An 18,942-nucleotide genomic window follows, 5' to 3' on the forward strand; every position below is an offset into this window, starting at 1 on the left:
GGAGAGGAGAGGAGGGGAAGAGAAAGAAAGGGAATAGGGAGAGGAGAGGGGGGGGGCTAGGGACTGTGGGTGGTTGGGGTTGGGGGATGTGGCTGCTGGGGGTGGGGGTAGGGAGATTGGTGGGGCTAGGGGCGGGGTTGGGGTAGGGCGACTGGTGGGCTGTGTGTGGCGGTGTGGTTAGGGGTGAGGTGGTGGTGGTTGGGTGGTGGTGGTTAGGGGGAGAGATTACAAATTAGGGTTTTTAGCGGGGGATTAATTAATTTAAAAAAAAATTAATGTTAATGACTAACCAAGCTAACTGTCGTGAGTCATTGAGGGCCTTTTGATTTATTACCATGAAACTCAGGGGTACTCGTGAATTTTGAAATGTACGAGGGTACCTGATGAATTTTTCAATAAATTGGGTGTAGGTGGAAAAACCGTAAACTAATTTGCGTAAAAAAGAAATCAATCAAATAAGCTTAACTAAAAATTATCAATAAAATAAGCTCGATTGGTAGCATTAATCATGTATAATAGTATATTAACAATTAGTCATTGAACTAGTGTTATTAAAAATAACGCTTTTGTTAACGTAATACAATTCATGACTTACTTGGATTAGTTCGAAGAAAATTATTTAATTATAATTACCGAATTTCAATTTAATTAATATTATCTAAAATTGATATGATGAATCAAATAATTTTTTAAATATTGTTAGAATTTGAAAAGTAGGTGAAAGAGGTACTGGAGTACGAAAAAAATAGAAGAGAAAAGGTAGATGGAGACCTTAATAATTTATGTTATTGTAAAATGGAAACAATAGGTGATACAATTAGTGAAAAATGATGTCGACTAATGAGTTGAGGAGAGAGAAATTAAAGGAAACCTCACCAATCTTGGTGCTATAACAAACTACATGGTACTCTTGTACTATGCAATCTACGTCTGATACTTTATTTAATCCAAGCAATTTCATTATTTTTTGACATATATTTTGAGGTGCAACCATAAATTCCAAATACAATAAGCCTTATTTCACCAACTCCTGAATTCTACTTCGCATAGGTTATGATAATGCTAATGAGCACGACTTATAACTTCGGACAGATCCGGGGAGTGTTCCATTCTGTCATTACATGGTTACGAGTAATCTCCTCAACCTTTCGGCAACCACTCAATGCCATTGTGACCTCAAACTCATCACGGAGCATTTGAAGCACTTTCTGAACACCAGCTTCTCCATGAACAGCTAGTGAAAAAACTACTGGTCTACCAATCTGGAAACGAAGGGAAGAGAAACTGAGCCTGTTCTTTCAACTTTTCAAAATGGTTAACTAGTACGTATTGCTATCGTTGTTAAATTATACTGAAAGCACATCAAATAATCAGATAAATTTATATGAACTTGATTGTCATATACTATAGAGCAAACCGAAATCACTTACAAATACGCCAGATGCTCCTAGAGCTAATGCTTTGAAAACATCAGTACCACGACGAACACCACCGTCCAAGAAAACAGGAATTTGGCATTGCACGGCTTTCACAATCTGAAAATTAACACAGATGGTGATTATAATCAGGCATGTTGCAAACCATCCGTGAACTCTTTCTAAGTACGTCATAGTATAGATCTAATTTTTCTTTCAGAGGGGATTCTAGAACTTCAGCAATTCTCTGATACATTTATGGGCATGATGATTCAGAACATATTCAATTCTCTTTTTGTTAGGATGCTACGAAATGTTAATAAACTCAAAAAAGGCCCTTTTGAGAGGCGGTAATAAGCTGTGGTAATTGTAATAAATTTATGGGTAACTTAGTGAAAAAAAATGATAATAATGCTTGTTCATCTCCAAAAATCTCCTTTTCTTCTTAACTTTCAATTACCATTCTAGAGGTGGTAATGCGTGTTAACGCACATCTATGAAGACATCACATGTTTGGGGGATGAATCTCCATTAGTATGGTGACTGTTGTGCCATTTTCTTCACAAATTTTCAGTTAACTTCAATATCATCAACAACATTTAGTACCCGCCACTAACCAGGACAAATAGGTACTTTCTAGTTTCTGCATGAGAAAAGAGAATTTAAATTTTCCAGATCTACCAAATGTATGTAGATAAAGAGAAAACACCTCTTCTAAAGCCATGATGGTTGCAGGAACATAATCAAGCTGTCGAGCTCCATGGTTGGACACAATGATTCCTGCAGCACCTGCTTGCACTGCCAGTCTTGCTGCAAACGAGAAAACTTACTAAGAGGCCATACACATACGATATTGTAGAGATCACATTACTAATTTATCACTAGAACTACACTCCATTTACCATCCTCAGCAGTAAGCACTCCTTTAAGCAAAATTGGCAACTTCGTAATGGTCTGAAGCCACTTTACATCCTGCCAAAGGTGTTCATGGGGAAAGCTTCAGAGAAGTCTTAGAAGTGCATTGCAAAGAGCCATAGTATTCACCTTCCAACTCAGTGACCGGTCAACTTGTGACGAAACATATGAAGCTAATCCAGAGTCGTCTGTCTGCAAGTTCATTCCAGAAAAAAATTGGTGCTTGAATTAGAGTCTCTGGAAGGACTAACATGTACTGTATTTTTTGTCTTAACTTTCACTCACCCGATCAATCTTACCAATACCCAGCTCCTCAAAGTTCTTTAATGTCAAATGTGGTGGGAGAGCAAATCTGCAAAGTATGCAAAGTGAAACTCTTGTGATGTAGGGTCATACTCGGAAATAGTCTTTTTAAAAAATTAGGGGAAAAGAAACCAAAAACCCATTGCAGTCAGTACAAAAAGAAATAGAACTTAATCTGCACCCAGCGAAATATCATGTGCAGGCTGGACCTATTGTGTTTGGACTTTCAGAACAGAGCATTACTTGTAAGTCTCGCTTGTACAAAAAATGAGCTTAAACATCATATACATAATCTTCTCAGTATGTTTCTTTACCTGTTCTTAATATCATCCTCTCTTCTACCTAGCCTTGGTGTATCAACTGTGAGAACAATAGCTCTAAAACCAGCTTCCTCAGCTCGCTTAACTAGCTGAGCAACAAAATTCCTGTCTCTCATCACCTAGATTATTAGAATACAATCATTATCACCTGACTCCAATGTTAGTTGGACGAATCCTAAGGAATAAACTCAGAAATTGGGATCCCACAGTACGTTGCTTTCTCTTTAAACAGCAAAATTTTTTACCAATTTAAGAGGATTGAAAAACCCAATCATTCAGAAACCGGGAAATTTACTCACATAGAGCTGGAAAAAACGAATTCCATGACCTGTTGAGGCAACTTCTTCTACACTAGATGTGGCCCATGAAGACAATGTCTGGATCAATTAATCACAAATGACTGATCAAGGAATGAACTTTAAGAGATCAAGGCTCACAAAAGGATGAGAGCTATCAAAGAATTTAAGCTACAAGTTATGTGAGTCCAAACCATAATTGTGCCAGCAGCAGATGCTGCCCTCGCTGTTGCAAATTCTCCTGCAAGAGAACGATCCTTTTGCCTTAGAAAAGGGAGTTTTATCGAGTCTTATTCTCATTTCAAAGTATAAGGTTCCATAATTATCTATTGAAAATCATAATAAACAAAAGGAATTATAAATATTGTAGAAAGCAATAATAATATCATGGTGAGAATACCCTGGGAATCACAAAATATATACACCTTTCCTAATACCTAGGAAATTTTTGTGCCGAATGACAAGAAAAATATTGAAGGTGTCTTTCCCCCTCTTGAAGACACTCAAGACCACACATTGATCGTCACCAAATTTAGGACTTAACTCCTAGCAGCAAAGAAACTTGGTTTCAAAACCACACTCGTATATGATGAAACATCTAGTTTACCAAATTGGTAAGAAAAAAAAGTATATAATTTATCATGATAATCATTTTGAATCTCAGATCATAGAGTCATATATATTTACTACAGCCAAAAGGTGTCTTTCATTATGTTAGTTCTCACCAGTGACCAGTTAGAGTTACATACGCAACTCAAAACTGAAGACCAGTGTTACCTAATTCGCTGTCTAATTTGCCTTTTGAATTTGCTATCCACCCAAAATGGGGAAAAAATAAACCAAAACTGATCATAATTTGCTTGTCTCAATTCACAATTTACACATTCATTGGGGTTGAAGACCAATAAGCTAATGCAATGAATTGCATGAGCTTCTACAAATTTACATGACTAAAGAAAAACACAAAGATATTAACAAATCAAAGTACATTAGCAAAAAATAAAAAATAAGATATACTACTGAAGATCATGATTTACCCTCTGGATGAGCCATTTTTTGCATTGCTGTAGGAGCAATCATGATCGGCATGGAAATTTTGAAACCCAAGACCTTTGTTGTGATATCTATTTGGCTTACATCAATAAGGATTCGAGGCCGGAACCTGAAAGTTCATCAGGTCATTAAATCAATAGACTGCAAAATCTAAGCCAAGGATATACTATGGGGTTAAAAAAAAAAATGAAGTCTTCAAATACTGCTTTACTTCTGTTTCGAACATGTTTTTACAAACACAGGAGCTACTAATGGTGTGAAACATACTACTAAAAGCTTAAAGAACACTATTTGTGGGACAAGCTTTTATAAGACGCATTTTGAGAGTGCAAATCAAGCTCATCACAGACTGAACCCATAATTTTGGGAGATTGACACTGGTCAAAAGATAAAACAATAGAATAACATTCTAAACAGCACAAAGAATGCACTACTACTTTAAAAGAGAAACACCTACAAAATCCTTGAAAATGCATTTCTATTCTCTTCAAGAGTCCATTGATCTTCAGCACCTGATGCATAATAATCATAAATCATCTTCGGCAGTCTCTCCTTTGCCAATTTTTCATATTCAGAAACATTAGTTATCTCCATCATGCTCATAGCGAGAGACTGGGGTAGTAATCTGCTGTATGGTTAAAGCTGAGAGATAGAAATCATTGAAGCATAAGATCATATCAATCATCAATAACAAATAAAGGGAAAAAAATAGAAAATAAAAGAGCAACTCAGATTGAAATGTCCCTTGGAAAGTCATTCGGGCTAACAATTCAGAAATTAATGCTATAAGGCAAAGAAGAGAAGCTCAGAAGGGCAAAAAATTAGACAACCTGTGTGTACTATCCAGTGAATTGTGTAATTAATAAGCCATAGACTCAGGGTGATTCATTTGTTAAAAATTTCAATGTAAAATCTCAAAAACATAACAAATGTACACCCTATTAGATACCATGTAATATATTTGACATCTAATCTATTGGATGCCATTCTATGAAATGACATCTGTCGGTGAAGCTATAGTTCCAGATTATTTTAAAAACATGTAGACTTTTCATCGAACACACTCAGTAATTTGTTTTTCACTACACAACCTCCAATCTTTCAAAATTCACCGTATACTCCTTAATTTATTTAAAAATTCATCATATGCTCTTATTGACTAATGACTGTTACAGTTTTTAGTCAAATCTCTAATTTCATTACTAAACCTTCATTAACCCCTTATTTGACCTATTTACCATAAAAATTTTAATAACAAAATTAGGGGTTAATGACTAAAAAAATTGTCAGTTATTAGTTATTAAAGGTATATGGCGAATTCTAAGAAAATTGAAAGGTATATGATAAATTATAAAAGTTTTGAGGGTATTTGGTATAAAAGAAAATTACACGGGGGCATTTTAGAAAAATTATTTCCAACGTCATAAATAAAAATTTGTAAACTCCATTTTAGTGCAAACAGGACATGTGAATTATACATGGGAGTTGGGACCATGGCTAGTTTTTCATGATACAAGGTACTTGAATCGTGGGTTATTCAACTTTAGCTGGAAAATGACTAGAGAAATTAAGCAATAAAAAATTGAAAAAATTAACAAGAACAATTCCAACTAAAGATGTTCCATCTCAACTATGCATCAATTCTTCAAAACAGGTAAAACGAATTTTCTTCCATTATCGTCTCAACTTTTTTTTACAGGGTACTTTAATCATTTGATTTTTGTTTTCGTGATAATAATAATAACAATCTAATCATGTTCTTTCGGAAATTTGAAAACTCGTCAACATTCATCGGATCGTTTCCAGAAAACATACCCCAAAGTTGGGAGTGCTCATAAATAATCTATAGTTGGGACTGAAAATGGCAGAATGTCCATAGTTGGGATTGTTCTTGTCAATTTTTCCTAAAAAATTCACTAAACTTATACTTCCAAAGTTTTTTCATTCAGCAATCATTCAAGGGATCAAGTGGGAGCTCACTTGTAAGAGCATTTACCTCCAAATATGGCCAAGGGTGGCCTTGGCCCCCTCACTTCTTGGATATCTTTTGAGTTTGATATATATTGTATATTGCAATTTTTCTTGTTAAAACGGGTGTATGAAGATTACTCACTAATTCCCTCCATAGTTTTTTCTTGGCTTCACCACTGCCTCACAATCATGTAGTTCATGATTTAAATCTCATGACCACTTTAGTTTAGAGGAGAATGTTTGTGGTCCCTATTCTTGGGTAAAAATTTCCAATTTTCAGTTTAAATGGCTAGTGTTTCCTTGTAAAGTGGGATACCTTTCTTTTCCCTCACCATACAAGGGCTGAACTTAATTTCATTGGTAAAGTCTTATGGGGGAGGCAGTTGGCACCCAAAACTTGGGATCTATCCGATCTACATCACTAATCTTAGTAGCTCATTTACACCCAAAAAAAAACCAACAATTGAGCCTTTTCTAGGCCAATAATTAAATGAAAAAATTATAAGCATGCACTATTCTCTACTTTGCCAATTAACCTGAGCTGAAATATGAAACTGTACTTAGTCAACATTTTTGCCATTTAGTTTGTAAATATCAGCAAACCTAAATAAGTTGATTGTAAAAGGCACCAACTTGAGTTTTTCTAAAACCCCTAACTATATTCAAAAAATTGATTATTGAAAAAAAACATTAAAGTTGAATAATAGCAACGAAGATGCAAGCGTGACTGAAACAGGAAACTATAATCAAGTTCAACCAAACAAAAAGATTTAAATTCAGGATGAAAAACAAACCTTAGAGAGAGGAGATTCAAGATCAAGCAGGTGTTGACTGTTGAAGTTAACGTCAGAGTTTGTTTTATCTACGAAAAATACGAGAATATAAACAAGTTGGAAAAGCGATGAAAACCATATTCTGCATAAAATGTCGTGAGAATAATAAAATCCCAAATAGGAGTATCAAACCTAAGTGAGGCCGTGAGGGTGACTACTGAGTACTGACGAGAAATGGTGGACGATTTAGCGTCTTCTTTTATTCTTGGTATAATTGTAAAAGCAAAAAGAAAAGAAAAGTCAGAATTGGACTACTGAAATACCAATGACATTGAGGACGATTTGAATTTGACAACAAATTGAGTAATTGACATCACCGCTGATCGAATCACATAGCCACATGAGTGTTACTCGGATTAAAACCAAAATTTAAATCAATCCAAATCGAATTAACAATTTAGGGTCTGTTCTTCCTGGCTTATTTTCAGTTTAGTTCATTTCAGTTCAGTTCAGTTCAGTTCAGGTCAGCTCCAATAAGTTCAGTTCAGTTCAGCTCCAATCAGTTCAGTTCAGTTCAGTTCAGTTCAGTTCAGCTTTATTCTTTTATAACCATTTTGTTAAATACTATTATTATGTTGGTATAATTTATTTTACTAATTACTCTTATTATTATTATTATTATTATTATTATTATTATTATTATTATTATTATTATTATTAATATTATCATTATTATTATGATTATTATTATTATAATTTAAATATATATCATTACTATTAAGTATTATTATTATTGTTGTTGTTTCTATATATTATTTTGTTTATTATAGCTTTACTCATTATTATTACTATTATTATTAGGAAGAACATGGTTTAGGTCAAAGCACAAATAAACCCACTTTTTTTAGCCCATAAACCAATCAAATCGCGTCAAGACGGTTTATGATGTAATTTTCGCGGTCCAACCAATCATTATTTTTATTACTAAATATTTTTATAATATTAAATCTAATTATTAAAATAGTAATATTAATTTACTTCTTAAATATTATTGTTATTATATATCATCATCAAGAATTAATATATTAATACAAATAATATAAAATAATTATTATTAATTATCATTAATTATTATTATTATCATTATTAATTTATGATTATTAATATTATTTATTTATAACTATCATTTAAAAATATCCAAAATACTATTATTATTATTATTCATTATTATTACTTATCATTATAATTATTATTTAATATTCATATTATTATTGTTTAAAATATTATTTATATATTTGTTACATTCAGTTTAATTCAATTTAATTTAATTCCGTTCAATTCAATTCAGTTCAATTCATTCCAATTCAGTTCAGTTCAGCTCCAATAAGTTCAGTTCAGTTCAGCTCTAATAAGTTCAGTTCAGTTCAGTTCAGCTGTTTTATGCCGAAGAGAGCAAACCCTTAGATTGAATTGAAATTATGTTTGGATCATATTTGAATTACTTTTTTGAAAATTTGGATTTTCTGATTAATTTGAATTAAGGATTGGATAAAAAATTCAAAATAATGAATAGCAATAGGTTTAAGGGCCTGTTTTTCCCAACTTGTTTTAAGTTTAATTCAGTTCAATTCAGTTCAGTTTAGTTCAATTTAATTCAGTTCAGTTCAGTTCAGCTCTAGACAATATTTTTACTCTGACATATCACTATTCATTTCAGTTCAATTCAGTTCAATTCAGTTCAGTTCAGTTCAATTCAGTTCAGTTCAGTTCAATTTAATTCAGTTAAGTTGTTTTATGTCGAATAGAACAGGCCCTATAAGTATTTTGGATAAAATTTATGGATTTGTATGAATTATTAGTTTTGAAGCTCGTGCGTGACACGGTTGTTGTTTATTTTATTTCTTTGCAAATTTTGTTAACATTGTTGATTTTTGTTTATGCGAAATGAGTTTTTTTAACATCATTGTATTTATATACTTCCTCCATTCTTTTCTATTGCAACAATTACCACTTTGGAAAGTTTTAACTACCGAAACCATTCCACTTTTGGTAAAAAAAAAAATATAGTTGACAACAGTGCCTTTATTATATGTTAATAAAACCTTTAGCAATTACTCAAAATTGCCTCATAAAGTTGTGTTTACTTTATTAAGAATTTACTTATCCCTACTCTAGTTAACCCCTTTGTGTTAAAAAAAAGTCAAAAACCATGAACAAACTCATTGTTTCAGTAGAAAAAGACAGAATGTGTTGAACCCTAATTTTGATGATGACAAAGGAACAAAGATGCAAACTAAGTAGTGGACTAACGAGTTAGTTAATTGCATGAATTTCAAGGTATCATTAAAAGGAACAAAGAGAATACTAAGTCAAGGAAGTAATCAAGTTTGGATTTTGAAGACTAAGTGAAGATGTTTCCCTATTTGATACTGGAGCAGCATTGGAGCAAGAAGAATAAAGCGAGACGTTTTATTTCTAGTTCCATTGTAAAGGAACGAGTAAAGATGGTAAGGAATTGTGGCGGATTTATTTCAGAATGATAGTTTGTTCCTTGATAAGGAACAGGCGAATTGACACTAAACTAATGAGTTAAAGGAACTAACAAATAAAAAGAACTAGACTTAGGTTGAAGCATTACAACGGTACATTGATGGCAGTTGAGAAAATAATGCCTAGAATATAGGTAACCGTTTTATTTAAGGAAAAGTTTGATTTTATGGAAAATCTTTTTAAGGAAAAGATTTTATTTTTCAAAAGATAATAAAAATATTATTCGGTTTTTACGGAAGTTATTTAAAGATAATATTTTTATTAAAATGATTTAATATCAGATTTAACAATTAATATGTTTTTAAATTAAATCAGATTTTCGAGTAATGCTCAAAGTGGTTATTTTAATTGAGGAGCATTAACTAAAACACACTCCCACGTCTAACAGTGATCATGGGATGTTTTGAGGAACGTGTTTCTTGGGGTAAGGAACATCATGGGATAATGATTTTTCACAAATACATGTTTTAATTCCCACGTTCTAAATTACTACGACTATAAATATTAATGTCTAATTAAGTTTCAAAGGGTGTCTGACTAAGTATTTTAGTGAGTTTAATTAATTAAAGTGTCAGTGCCTTCATTCTCTCATAATAGCCATTTGTTCTTTGCTTTCTTACTCTAATTCCACTAAGCTTATTTCGATCAATTGTATTTTGGTTTTTGGGGTAAGGGAACTTTGAGTGAAGTTCTGTAAGAGAGAAGCTTTGAGAAAGCAGAAGAGTGAGAAAACTTCGAGTGAAGTTGAGAGGAACTGCTGTTAAGGGAACAGTGGCTCAGGAACTTGAGTTTAGGAACTCAAGGTGTGGCTCGAGTAGAATTAGGTTGTAACAAGTTGTTTGGCCTAATTAGTGAAAGAGTTGAGTTTAAAATCCCTAGTGGTCGAGGTTGTTTCTTCTTGTTGGGCCCAAGAAGTTTTTCCTCGTAAAAATCCCTTGTGTTCCTTTAGCTTGTTTATTTCTTTAAGTTTGAATTTCCGCAAAAAGTTAAGTTTATTTCTATACATACAATTCACCCCCCTCTTGTAGTATTCCTAGTGAAATAACAATTGGTATCAGAGCAGAACTCACGAAGATAGGAAACCCTATTGAGAAAAAGATCCAAGGAACAATGAATACCACCGAGAAACTTGAGGAAGGTTACTCATCAAAGGCCTCCCATGTTCAATGGGAATTCTCACTACTGGAAGAACCGATGGAGATATTCATAAGCTGAAAACTACAGGTATGGAGAGTCATTGAAGTTGGTGATTTCGAGTCACAACTACAATGACAAAAATGAGGTAACTCTAAACCCTCTCTGATATGACAAACTGATTTTGAAAAAATGGAAGTAAATGCCATGGCTTTAAATCGTTGCATTGGGACTTGGACCCCATGAACATAATAGGATCATGGGATGAAATCCGCAAAGCAAATATGGGATTACTAGAAGTAACCCAGAAGGAACTAATGAAGTCAAAAGATCAAAATTGATTTACTAATGAATCAATATGAACTGTTCTCCATGAAACTAAGGAAAGCATTCAGAGATGTTTACTCGTTTACTAACATTATTAATGAGTTAGCTTCTCTTGGAAAGTTTATTTCATCAGAGGAACAGTTCGAAAGGTTCTTAGGAGTCTTCCTAAGGACAGATGGATGGCTAAGTCACTGCTTTACAAGAAACAAAAGCTTCACTAAGTTCAATTGAACAGCTGGCTGGGTCACTTATGACTCATGAGCTTCACCTTGACTGATATGGTGAAAGCTCCAAATCAAAATCATTGCTCTCAAAGCAGATGATGAAGATGATTCTGACTCGAAGAAGAGAAGCAGCTCTCATGGTTCGAAAATTTCGAAAGATGTACAGGAACATGAAAAGGGAACTTCAAAGGTAAACTAAAAATTTTCTAACAAAGCTGCTTGTCATAAATGTGGAGTACAGATCACTTCATCAAGGAATGTCCACTTTGGGAAAATGATAAAAACCAAAGAAAGGAACAAGGAACGCTTTGTGAAAGGAACAAGAATCAAAAGCACCTTTCTCTAAGGAAACGTTCGAAAGCAATGATAGCTGCTTGGGGAGATTCAGAGACGGAAGAGAAGAAGAACAACAAACTGAAGAAACGCAAACTTTGCCTCATGGCAAACATTGATGAAAAAGAAGATGAAGAAAAGTTGAGGTAAGCAACATGGACTTGAGTCAGACTTAGATTGAAAACTAGGCCTGAAATATATGATCTTTTTATGATGCAATTCTTGAATGTAAGATAGAACGTGAAAAACGTGAACAAACTGAACAACGCTTAAAGTCTGCAAAGAACACATAGAATGGCTTAAGAAAATGAGAACAGATGTTGAAACTAGATTCTTTGATTTGTTTGAACAAAACTTAAAAATCAAAGAATATTATGAAAGTGGAAAAATGAAAATTATCTAATTAATTTGAAATTTCACACTTAAGGAATTTCTTCCTGTTCTAAGTTCCTTTGATATTAGATCAACCCCTTTGAAAGGATACAGATCTGAGATCGAAAATTTGAATAAAGAAAAAATTGTTTTGAAGGAACAGATATGTAATCTTAAAAAGGAACTGGTTGTTGCAAGGAATAGAGGCAAAGCGATGGTTGTTCCTGTAACAACCCGATTTTTAAAATAGTTTATTATTTATTTTATTAACTATATATTATATATTTTAGTTTATTTAATAATTAAATTCATTTATCTTTAGGAATTATTTTGTAAATAATTTATATGCTTATAGTGGGACAAGTTTAGTAAGTAATTTAACTAGTAATAGTAATAAGAGGAAATTTATTCACATATATGTAAGAAGGGGGAATAGGGAAAAATAAAACAAGAAAAGAAAAAGGAAAGAAAAAAAAAATAGAACTTACAAAAGAACGGCATTCAAACGGTGCTTCACCACCGTTCACCATCTTCACCATCTTCTTCTCTCAAAATCTTTAACATTCTTCCTTCATCACACAACCACCACCGTTGCCGACGACACAACCACAACCGCCACTAGAGGTGACACCATAGAAAGAGGCGGCGGAAGGAAGAGCAAAGGGGGTCGTTGATTCTGTAATTTGGAGCATTTAGTGCTCGAATTAGGGGCGTTTGCAAGTTATTTTTCATCCCCAATCTTCTATAATTAGTGGGTAAGATTAATTCCTCAAATAATTTAAGTTTTCTTTTAAAATTATGATATTAGGGTTTTTAGATTGAAATTGAATTGGGGTTTTTGATTTTTGGAGTTTGGGTGTGGAATTTATTGAGTTGAATGTTTATTCATGAGTTTAATAGTTAGTTTAGAATAGTAGGAATGTTCAAGTGAATATAGTGTGCTGTAATTCGTAGAATTACCAGTTCAGGTTCGTATTTTGTATTTTTAGGCAATTGACGGGCATATTTAGCAAAAATACTATTTCACAAAAGTTGTTCGTATTGAAATTTTACTCAAGATAGGCTCAAGAAACACTTGATTTGGACTTCGTAGGAGAAAGTTATGCTCATATTAAGTTTCTGTTCAAATTTCATATTTTATATAGTTGATTTAAAACTCTACTTTTCATAAAATTGCTTCATAATGAACTTTTGAGTTACCATATGAACATATGATTCTTTAAGGTTGATTTTATATAAAGTAAGATGATTTTCATTAATTTGGTAAGGGTTTTAGTTAGACGGTTTAAGTTAGACGGTTTGACTTAGACGTTAGAACATGAAAGTCATTTATATGGTAAAAGAACATGATATGTTTGTTTGATGTTTTATGTGAAATTAGAAAAGGTTGATGGCTTTGTGAACTAGAGTTAGTTGTATCCAAGTCTTTTACTTACGAAGTACACACATTTATATTGTAGATTCCAGTTTCATTGAGGAGTCGTATTGACTGAGCTAGTTGGTTTGATATAGTTTAAAAGGTAAGATTCCTTACTCAAATCTTTAATAGTTACGAGAAATGTCTACAAAAGATAAGATTTCAACTAAAACTTTCATATTTACGAGAAACGATTATAAATGTATGTATCTCTCTTGAGTTGAGATTGGTTTGAATAGGAGGATGTTCCTCCTAATATGGATAGTTTGTTTTCAAACCTTGAATTATAAAATAGTTACAGAAAAGATTTATGGATAGTTTGATGTTTTTAAACTGGTTGGGATTGCCTTTATGGTGTCTCAAGAATTGGAACTTTGTCGGGATCGTCTCGACATTACAGAATAGTTGGGGAGTACGTTGATCAGTACCTCAGACTTAGATATTCTGCTACGTTTTAACCGTTTGTGGGGTGTGCATACTAGGGGTCTTTGTCTAATAGTTACCAGGAGGGCCTAGCTAGCCCAATGGGAAATAAAGTTCGTTCCATTCCATAGATTTATGATTCGAAGATTCTGAAAGAAATTGTTTTACCAGAGAAAATAGAAAAGTATTTGGTTTGGAAAAGAAATGAAGAAAAATATTTTACAATGTTTTATTTAGTATTGGGGTTGCAAAAGTGAATGATTTGTAGGATATAATTAATGCATCCTACCTGCATATGTATTTGGCTTTACAGTATTGAATCTTGCTCAGCCCATTTGGCTGATACTACATGCTTGATATATGCAGGTACATGAAGGCTTACAGTCGGGGTATGGGCGGAGAGCAACGTCCACTAGTTTTGCGTAAATATAATTATAATAGTTCTGTTCTGGTGCATTTCTTATATATAATCAATATTTTGAGACTTAGGGTTGTAATATTAATCCGCCTAAATCTTTAATAGGTTGGGTTGTAATAGTTTAAAATAAGCTTTAATTTAGTTTTGGTGCAGGTAGTTCTTCCTTAGCGATTATTCTCGTGATAATCGTGGAATAACACGTTTGGATTTCGAGTAGTTATACCGGAATTTTGTTGGTATTTGAATGGGTGGAGTTGTTGGGAATTTGGAATTTGGATTGCTGATTTGTTGAAACAGGTTTAAAATTCGGATGCCAGTCCTAAATTAAATTTTAGGCAGCATTTTTCAAACGGAACTCTGCCGAATTTTCTATAGAATTCTTTCACAACGTTTTCCATATTTCTCAACTTCGTCGCTACATTAGTGACCCCTCACATGTACTCACACCTGATGAATTGCAACTAGAAGATAACCTTTCATATGTTGAGGTCCCTATGAAAATTCTTGATAGTAAAGTTCGAGCAACTCGGAATGGAGAAGTTAAACTGGTGAAAGTATTGTGGTCGAACCACAAGGACGATGAACTTAGTTGGGAATCCGAGGATGCGATGCGAGCTCAATATACCCACCTATTTCAATAGGTACGCTTATAGTTACGAGGACGTAACTAATTTTTTTAGGAGGGTGGAATTAGTATGATTTCATTTCAATTCTTAGTATTTAAAGATAATTTTGACTTGTATTAAGTGTTGATTCTACTGAAAGTTAATGGCATGTTGAGAGTATGCTAGTGAGATAGTTTATGTGCAAGTTTGATACTATATAGTTATTATCTTTCGTACTTTAATAATAGATAGTTGGCTAAACATGTAAAGTTAATGAGCTAAAGTAAGTGATAGGATTTTCGCTACGAGTTTAAGAATTGTTTCAAGTTTCGAGGACGAAACTTATTTTAAGGGGGTAGATTGTAACACCCCGATTTTTGAAATAGTTTATTATTTATTTTATTAACTATTTATATTTTTAGTTTATTTAATAATTAAATTCATTTATCTTTAGGAATTATTTTGTAAATAATTTATATGCTTATAGTGGGACAAGTTTAGTAAGTAATTTAACTAGTAATAGTAATAAGAGGAAATTTATTCACATATATGTAAGAAGGTAGAATAAGGAAAAATAAAACAAGAAAAGAAAAAGGAAAGAAAAAAAAAAATTACAGAACTTACAAAAGAACGACATTCAAACAGTGCTTCACCACCGTTCACCATCTTCACCATCTTCTTCTCTCAAAATCTTTAACATTCTTCCTTCATCACACAACCACCACCGTTGCCGACGACACAACCACAACCGCCACTAGAGGTGACACCATAGAAGTAGGCGGCGCAAGGAAGAGCAGAGGGGGTCGTCGTTGCTGTAATTTGGAGCATTTAGTGCTCGAATTAGGGGCGTATGCAAGTTATTTTTCATCCCAATCTTCTATATTAGTGGGTAAGATAATTCCTCAAATAATTTAAGTTTTCTTTTAAAATTATGATATTAGGGTTTTTAGATTGAAATTGAATTGGGATTTTTGATTTTTAGAGTTTGGGTGTGGAATTTATTGACTTGAATGTTTATTCATGAGTTTAATAGTTAGTTTAGAATAGTAGGAATGTTCAAGTGAATATAGTGTGCTGTAATTCCTAGAATTACCAGTTCAGGTTCGTATTTTGTGTTTTTAGGAAATTTACGGGCATATTTAGCAAAAATACTATTTCACAAAAGTTGTTCGTATTGAAATTTTACTCAAGATAGGCTCAAGAAACGCTTGATTTGGACTTCGTAGGAGAAAGTTATGCTCATATTAAGTTTCTGTTCAAATTTCATATTTTATATAGTTGATTTAAAACTCTACTTTTCGTGAAATTGCTTCATAAAGAAATTTTGAGTTACCATATGAACATATGATTCTTTAATGTTGATTTTATATAAAGTAAGATGATTTTGATTAATTTGGTAAGGGTTTTAGTTAGACGGTTTAAGTTAGATGGTTTGACTTAGACGTTAGAACATGAAAGTCATTTATATGGTAAAAGAACATGATATGTTTGTTTGATGTTTTATGTGAAATTAGAAAAGGTTGATGGCTTTGTGAACTAGAGTTAGTTGTATCCAAGTCTTTTACTTACGAAGTACACACATTTATATTGTAGATTCCAGTTTCATTGAGGAGCCGTATTGACTGAGCTAGTTGGTTTGATATAGTTTAAAAGGTAAGATTCCTTACTCAAATCTTTAATAGTTACGAGAAATGTCTACAAAAGATAAGATTTCAACTAAAACTTTCATATTTACGAGAAACGATTATAAAGGTATGTATTTCTCTTGAGTTGAGATTGGTTTGAATAGGAGGATGTTCCTCCTAATACGGATAGTTTGTTTTCAAACCTTGAATTATAAAATAGTTACAGAAAAGATTTATGGATAGTTTGATGTTTTTAAACTGGTTGGGATTGCCTTTATGGTGTCTCAAGGATTGGAACTTTGTCGGGATCGTCTCGACATTACAGAATAGTTGGGGGGTACGTTGATCAGTACCTCAGACTTAAATATTCTGCTACGTTTTAACCGTTTGTGGGGTGTGCACACTAGGGTTCTTTGTCTAATAGTTAGCCGGAGGACCTAGCTAGCCCAATGGGAAATAAAGTTCGTTCCATTCCATAGATTTATGATTCGAAGATTCTGAAAGAAATTGTTTTACCAGAGAAAATAGAAAAGTATTTGGTTTGGAAAAGAAATGAAGAAAAATGTTTTACAATGTTTTATTTAGTATTGGGGTTGCAAAAGTGAATGATTTGTAGGATATAATTAATGCATCCTACCTGCATATGTATTCGGCTTTACAGTATTGAATCTTGCTCAGCCCATTTGGCTGATACTACATGCTTGATATATGCAGGTACATGAAGGCTTAGAGTCGGGGTATGGGCGGAGAGCAACGTCCACTAGTTTTGCGTAAATATAATTATAATAGTTCTGTTCTGGTGCATCTATATATACTATTATCTAAAGCAGAAGAAAAAAGCTGACGTGTCAAGCTCACATTAACCAAGCAATTCTAGAGTGTCCACGTGGCAATGCATATTATTTTGGCCGAAAATTTAATGAAAATTGCAAAGGAATTCGGAAATTAATGATTCATTTTTTAAATTAGGCAATTAATATCACGATCTCATAAGAGATTTTCGGAAATCAAGGATATTCCATTCATATATTAATGTGATTGAGAGTTAATTATGGGTACAATTTCGTAATTCAAAATTCAATGTAATATTAGTGTTGGTCGAATTTTTTTTTTGCCTTTTTGAAAGTTTACGAATATTTTACTAATGAACTAAATACGGGAAGTAATTTAAATTATCAATCAATCTTAATTATTGCCTCGCTTAATGGTAATTGTCAATCAATGAGTTAATTTAAATTGATACTTTTCGAAATTATATTACTATTCAATCAATCAATAGTTATTCTGATTGTCAATCAACCATAATTAGCTAGATAACGTATTTTCAAAAAAAAAAAGGAAGATTTTTTAGTATAAATAATGTCGTTTTCTCTTCAAACATCCCAACTCAATTTCGGACTTTCAATTTGCATATTGATGTCAACTTCTTCCCCTACTTCTACATCAATATTATGTTCTCCTCCAAACATAATAGAAACCGAAAATCCATCAAAAAAATGGCCCGCTAAAGTTGAATATTCAAATTTCTTAGATGTTGAATCTATGGTTTTAACACTCTTCCGTGGAGGCCATCTTTATTTCCACAATGTGTCCAGTATGTTTACATATGATTTTAATAAAAGCAATGAAGTTTGGGCTTATGTTGAAGACGTTTGGACAACAATACATAGTTATCGTCCATATTTTGATTATTCGAATATGATGTTATATGATCTACAATGCATTCCATCAAGAGCTTACAAGATTGATGATGAGTATTTTGAAGATTTTGATTTAAACAACATGGAATGTTGTGGCGTTAACAACAATGTATTAGTTGATTATCTATCAATTGATTAAAACGTAGTAATTAAAGTTTGATTGTAATTGTCATTACCATTTTAATTATCGATAATCTTATTTAATTTCTTTTGGTTCATATTTTTTTTAGTACGTAGTTGTAATAAGATGATTTACATATCTTTATGCGCTTTATTTATGTACTTATTTATTTTGTTGTCATGTCATTATCAAATTATTAAGTACTTTGTCTAATGTATTGATTTTGATGATTCATTGATATATCAATTCAAATACTTTGACCTATATAAAGTCTCCACCATCTTTTCAATCAAAACAATGACCTACCAAATTTAATGCAAAAGTCACATTGAATGGCAATATATTTTGTACTCAACTACATATCCATCTCTTTATATATATTCTCCACCATCATACAACTTATATTTATCCGAAGTTTTATATGTCCTATTTAATTATGCCACTAAACAAATTGTGTTTTATTTAACCATAACTAATTCGAATTTCATAAAAAAATATGTTTAAAAGATATATGTCGGTTTTTTGAATCATCAATATTATTAACTAAGGAATGTTTAAAAAATACTGTTTATTTTTGGTATTGATTGAATCATCAATATTATTTATAAAGTTACCTTATTATATGTATAGTATAATAAAAGATATAT

General features: G+C 32.5%; 1 protein-coding gene across 4 annotated transcripts; it reads right to left on the reverse strand.

Moving 5' to 3' along the window:
• Positions 1–766: 766 nt before the first annotated feature.
• On the reverse strand, positions 767–7,391 carry LOC104883850 (glycolate oxidase 1). Of its 4 annotated transcripts, none has more exons than XM_019247460.3 (13): positions 7,239–7,391; positions 7,068–7,135; positions 4,756–4,944; positions 4,287–4,411; positions 3,444–3,490; positions 3,253–3,330; positions 2,948–3,072; positions 2,616–2,682; positions 2,460–2,522; positions 2,318–2,387; positions 2,125–2,225; positions 1,431–1,535; positions 767–1,262 (listed from the first exon to the last, which is right to left on the reverse strand). In XM_019247460.3, exons 3-13 carry the CDS (start codon positions 4,830–4,832, stop codon positions 1,077–1,079), a joined length of 1,044 nt encoding a protein of 347 aa, XP_019103005.1. In that variant the 5' UTR covers positions 4,833–4,944; positions 7,068–7,135; positions 7,239–7,391; the 3' UTR covers positions 767–1,076. The 4 variants fall into 4 exon arrangements, with proteins under 4 accessions (XP_019103005.1, XP_010666716.1, XP_048490322.1 ...); XM_010668414.4 differs by having other exon boundaries at positions 4,760–4,944; positions 7,239–7,390; XM_048634365.2 differs by having other exon boundaries at positions 4,270–4,411; positions 7,239–7,390.
• Between the last annotated feature and the right edge of the window lie 11,551 nt (positions 7,392–18,942).

The sequence above is a fragment of the Beta vulgaris genome, chromosome 8, assembly GCF_026745355.1.
Source record: "Beta vulgaris subsp. vulgaris cultivar EL10 chromosome 8, EL10.2, whole genome shotgun sequence".
In the NCBI taxonomy this organism is placed as follows: domain Eukaryota; kingdom Viridiplantae; phylum Streptophyta; class Magnoliopsida; order Caryophyllales; family Amaranthaceae; genus Beta; species Beta vulgaris.

Excerpts from the sequence above, each read along its gene's own strand:
- LOC104883850 (XM_010668414.4), bottom strand. The coding sequence starts at position 4,905 with ATGAGCATGATGGAGATAACTAATGTTTCTGAATATGAAAAATTGGCA. Across the intron at positions 4,412-4,759 it reads AATGCATTTTCAAGGATTTT|GTTCCGGCCTCGAATCCTTA; the intron begins GTAGGTGTTTCT and ends ATGAACTTTCAG. Across the intron at positions 2,523-2,615 it reads GTATTGGTAAGATTGATCGG|ACAGACGACTCTGGATTAGC; the intron begins GTGAGTGAAAGT and ends ATGAACTTGCAG.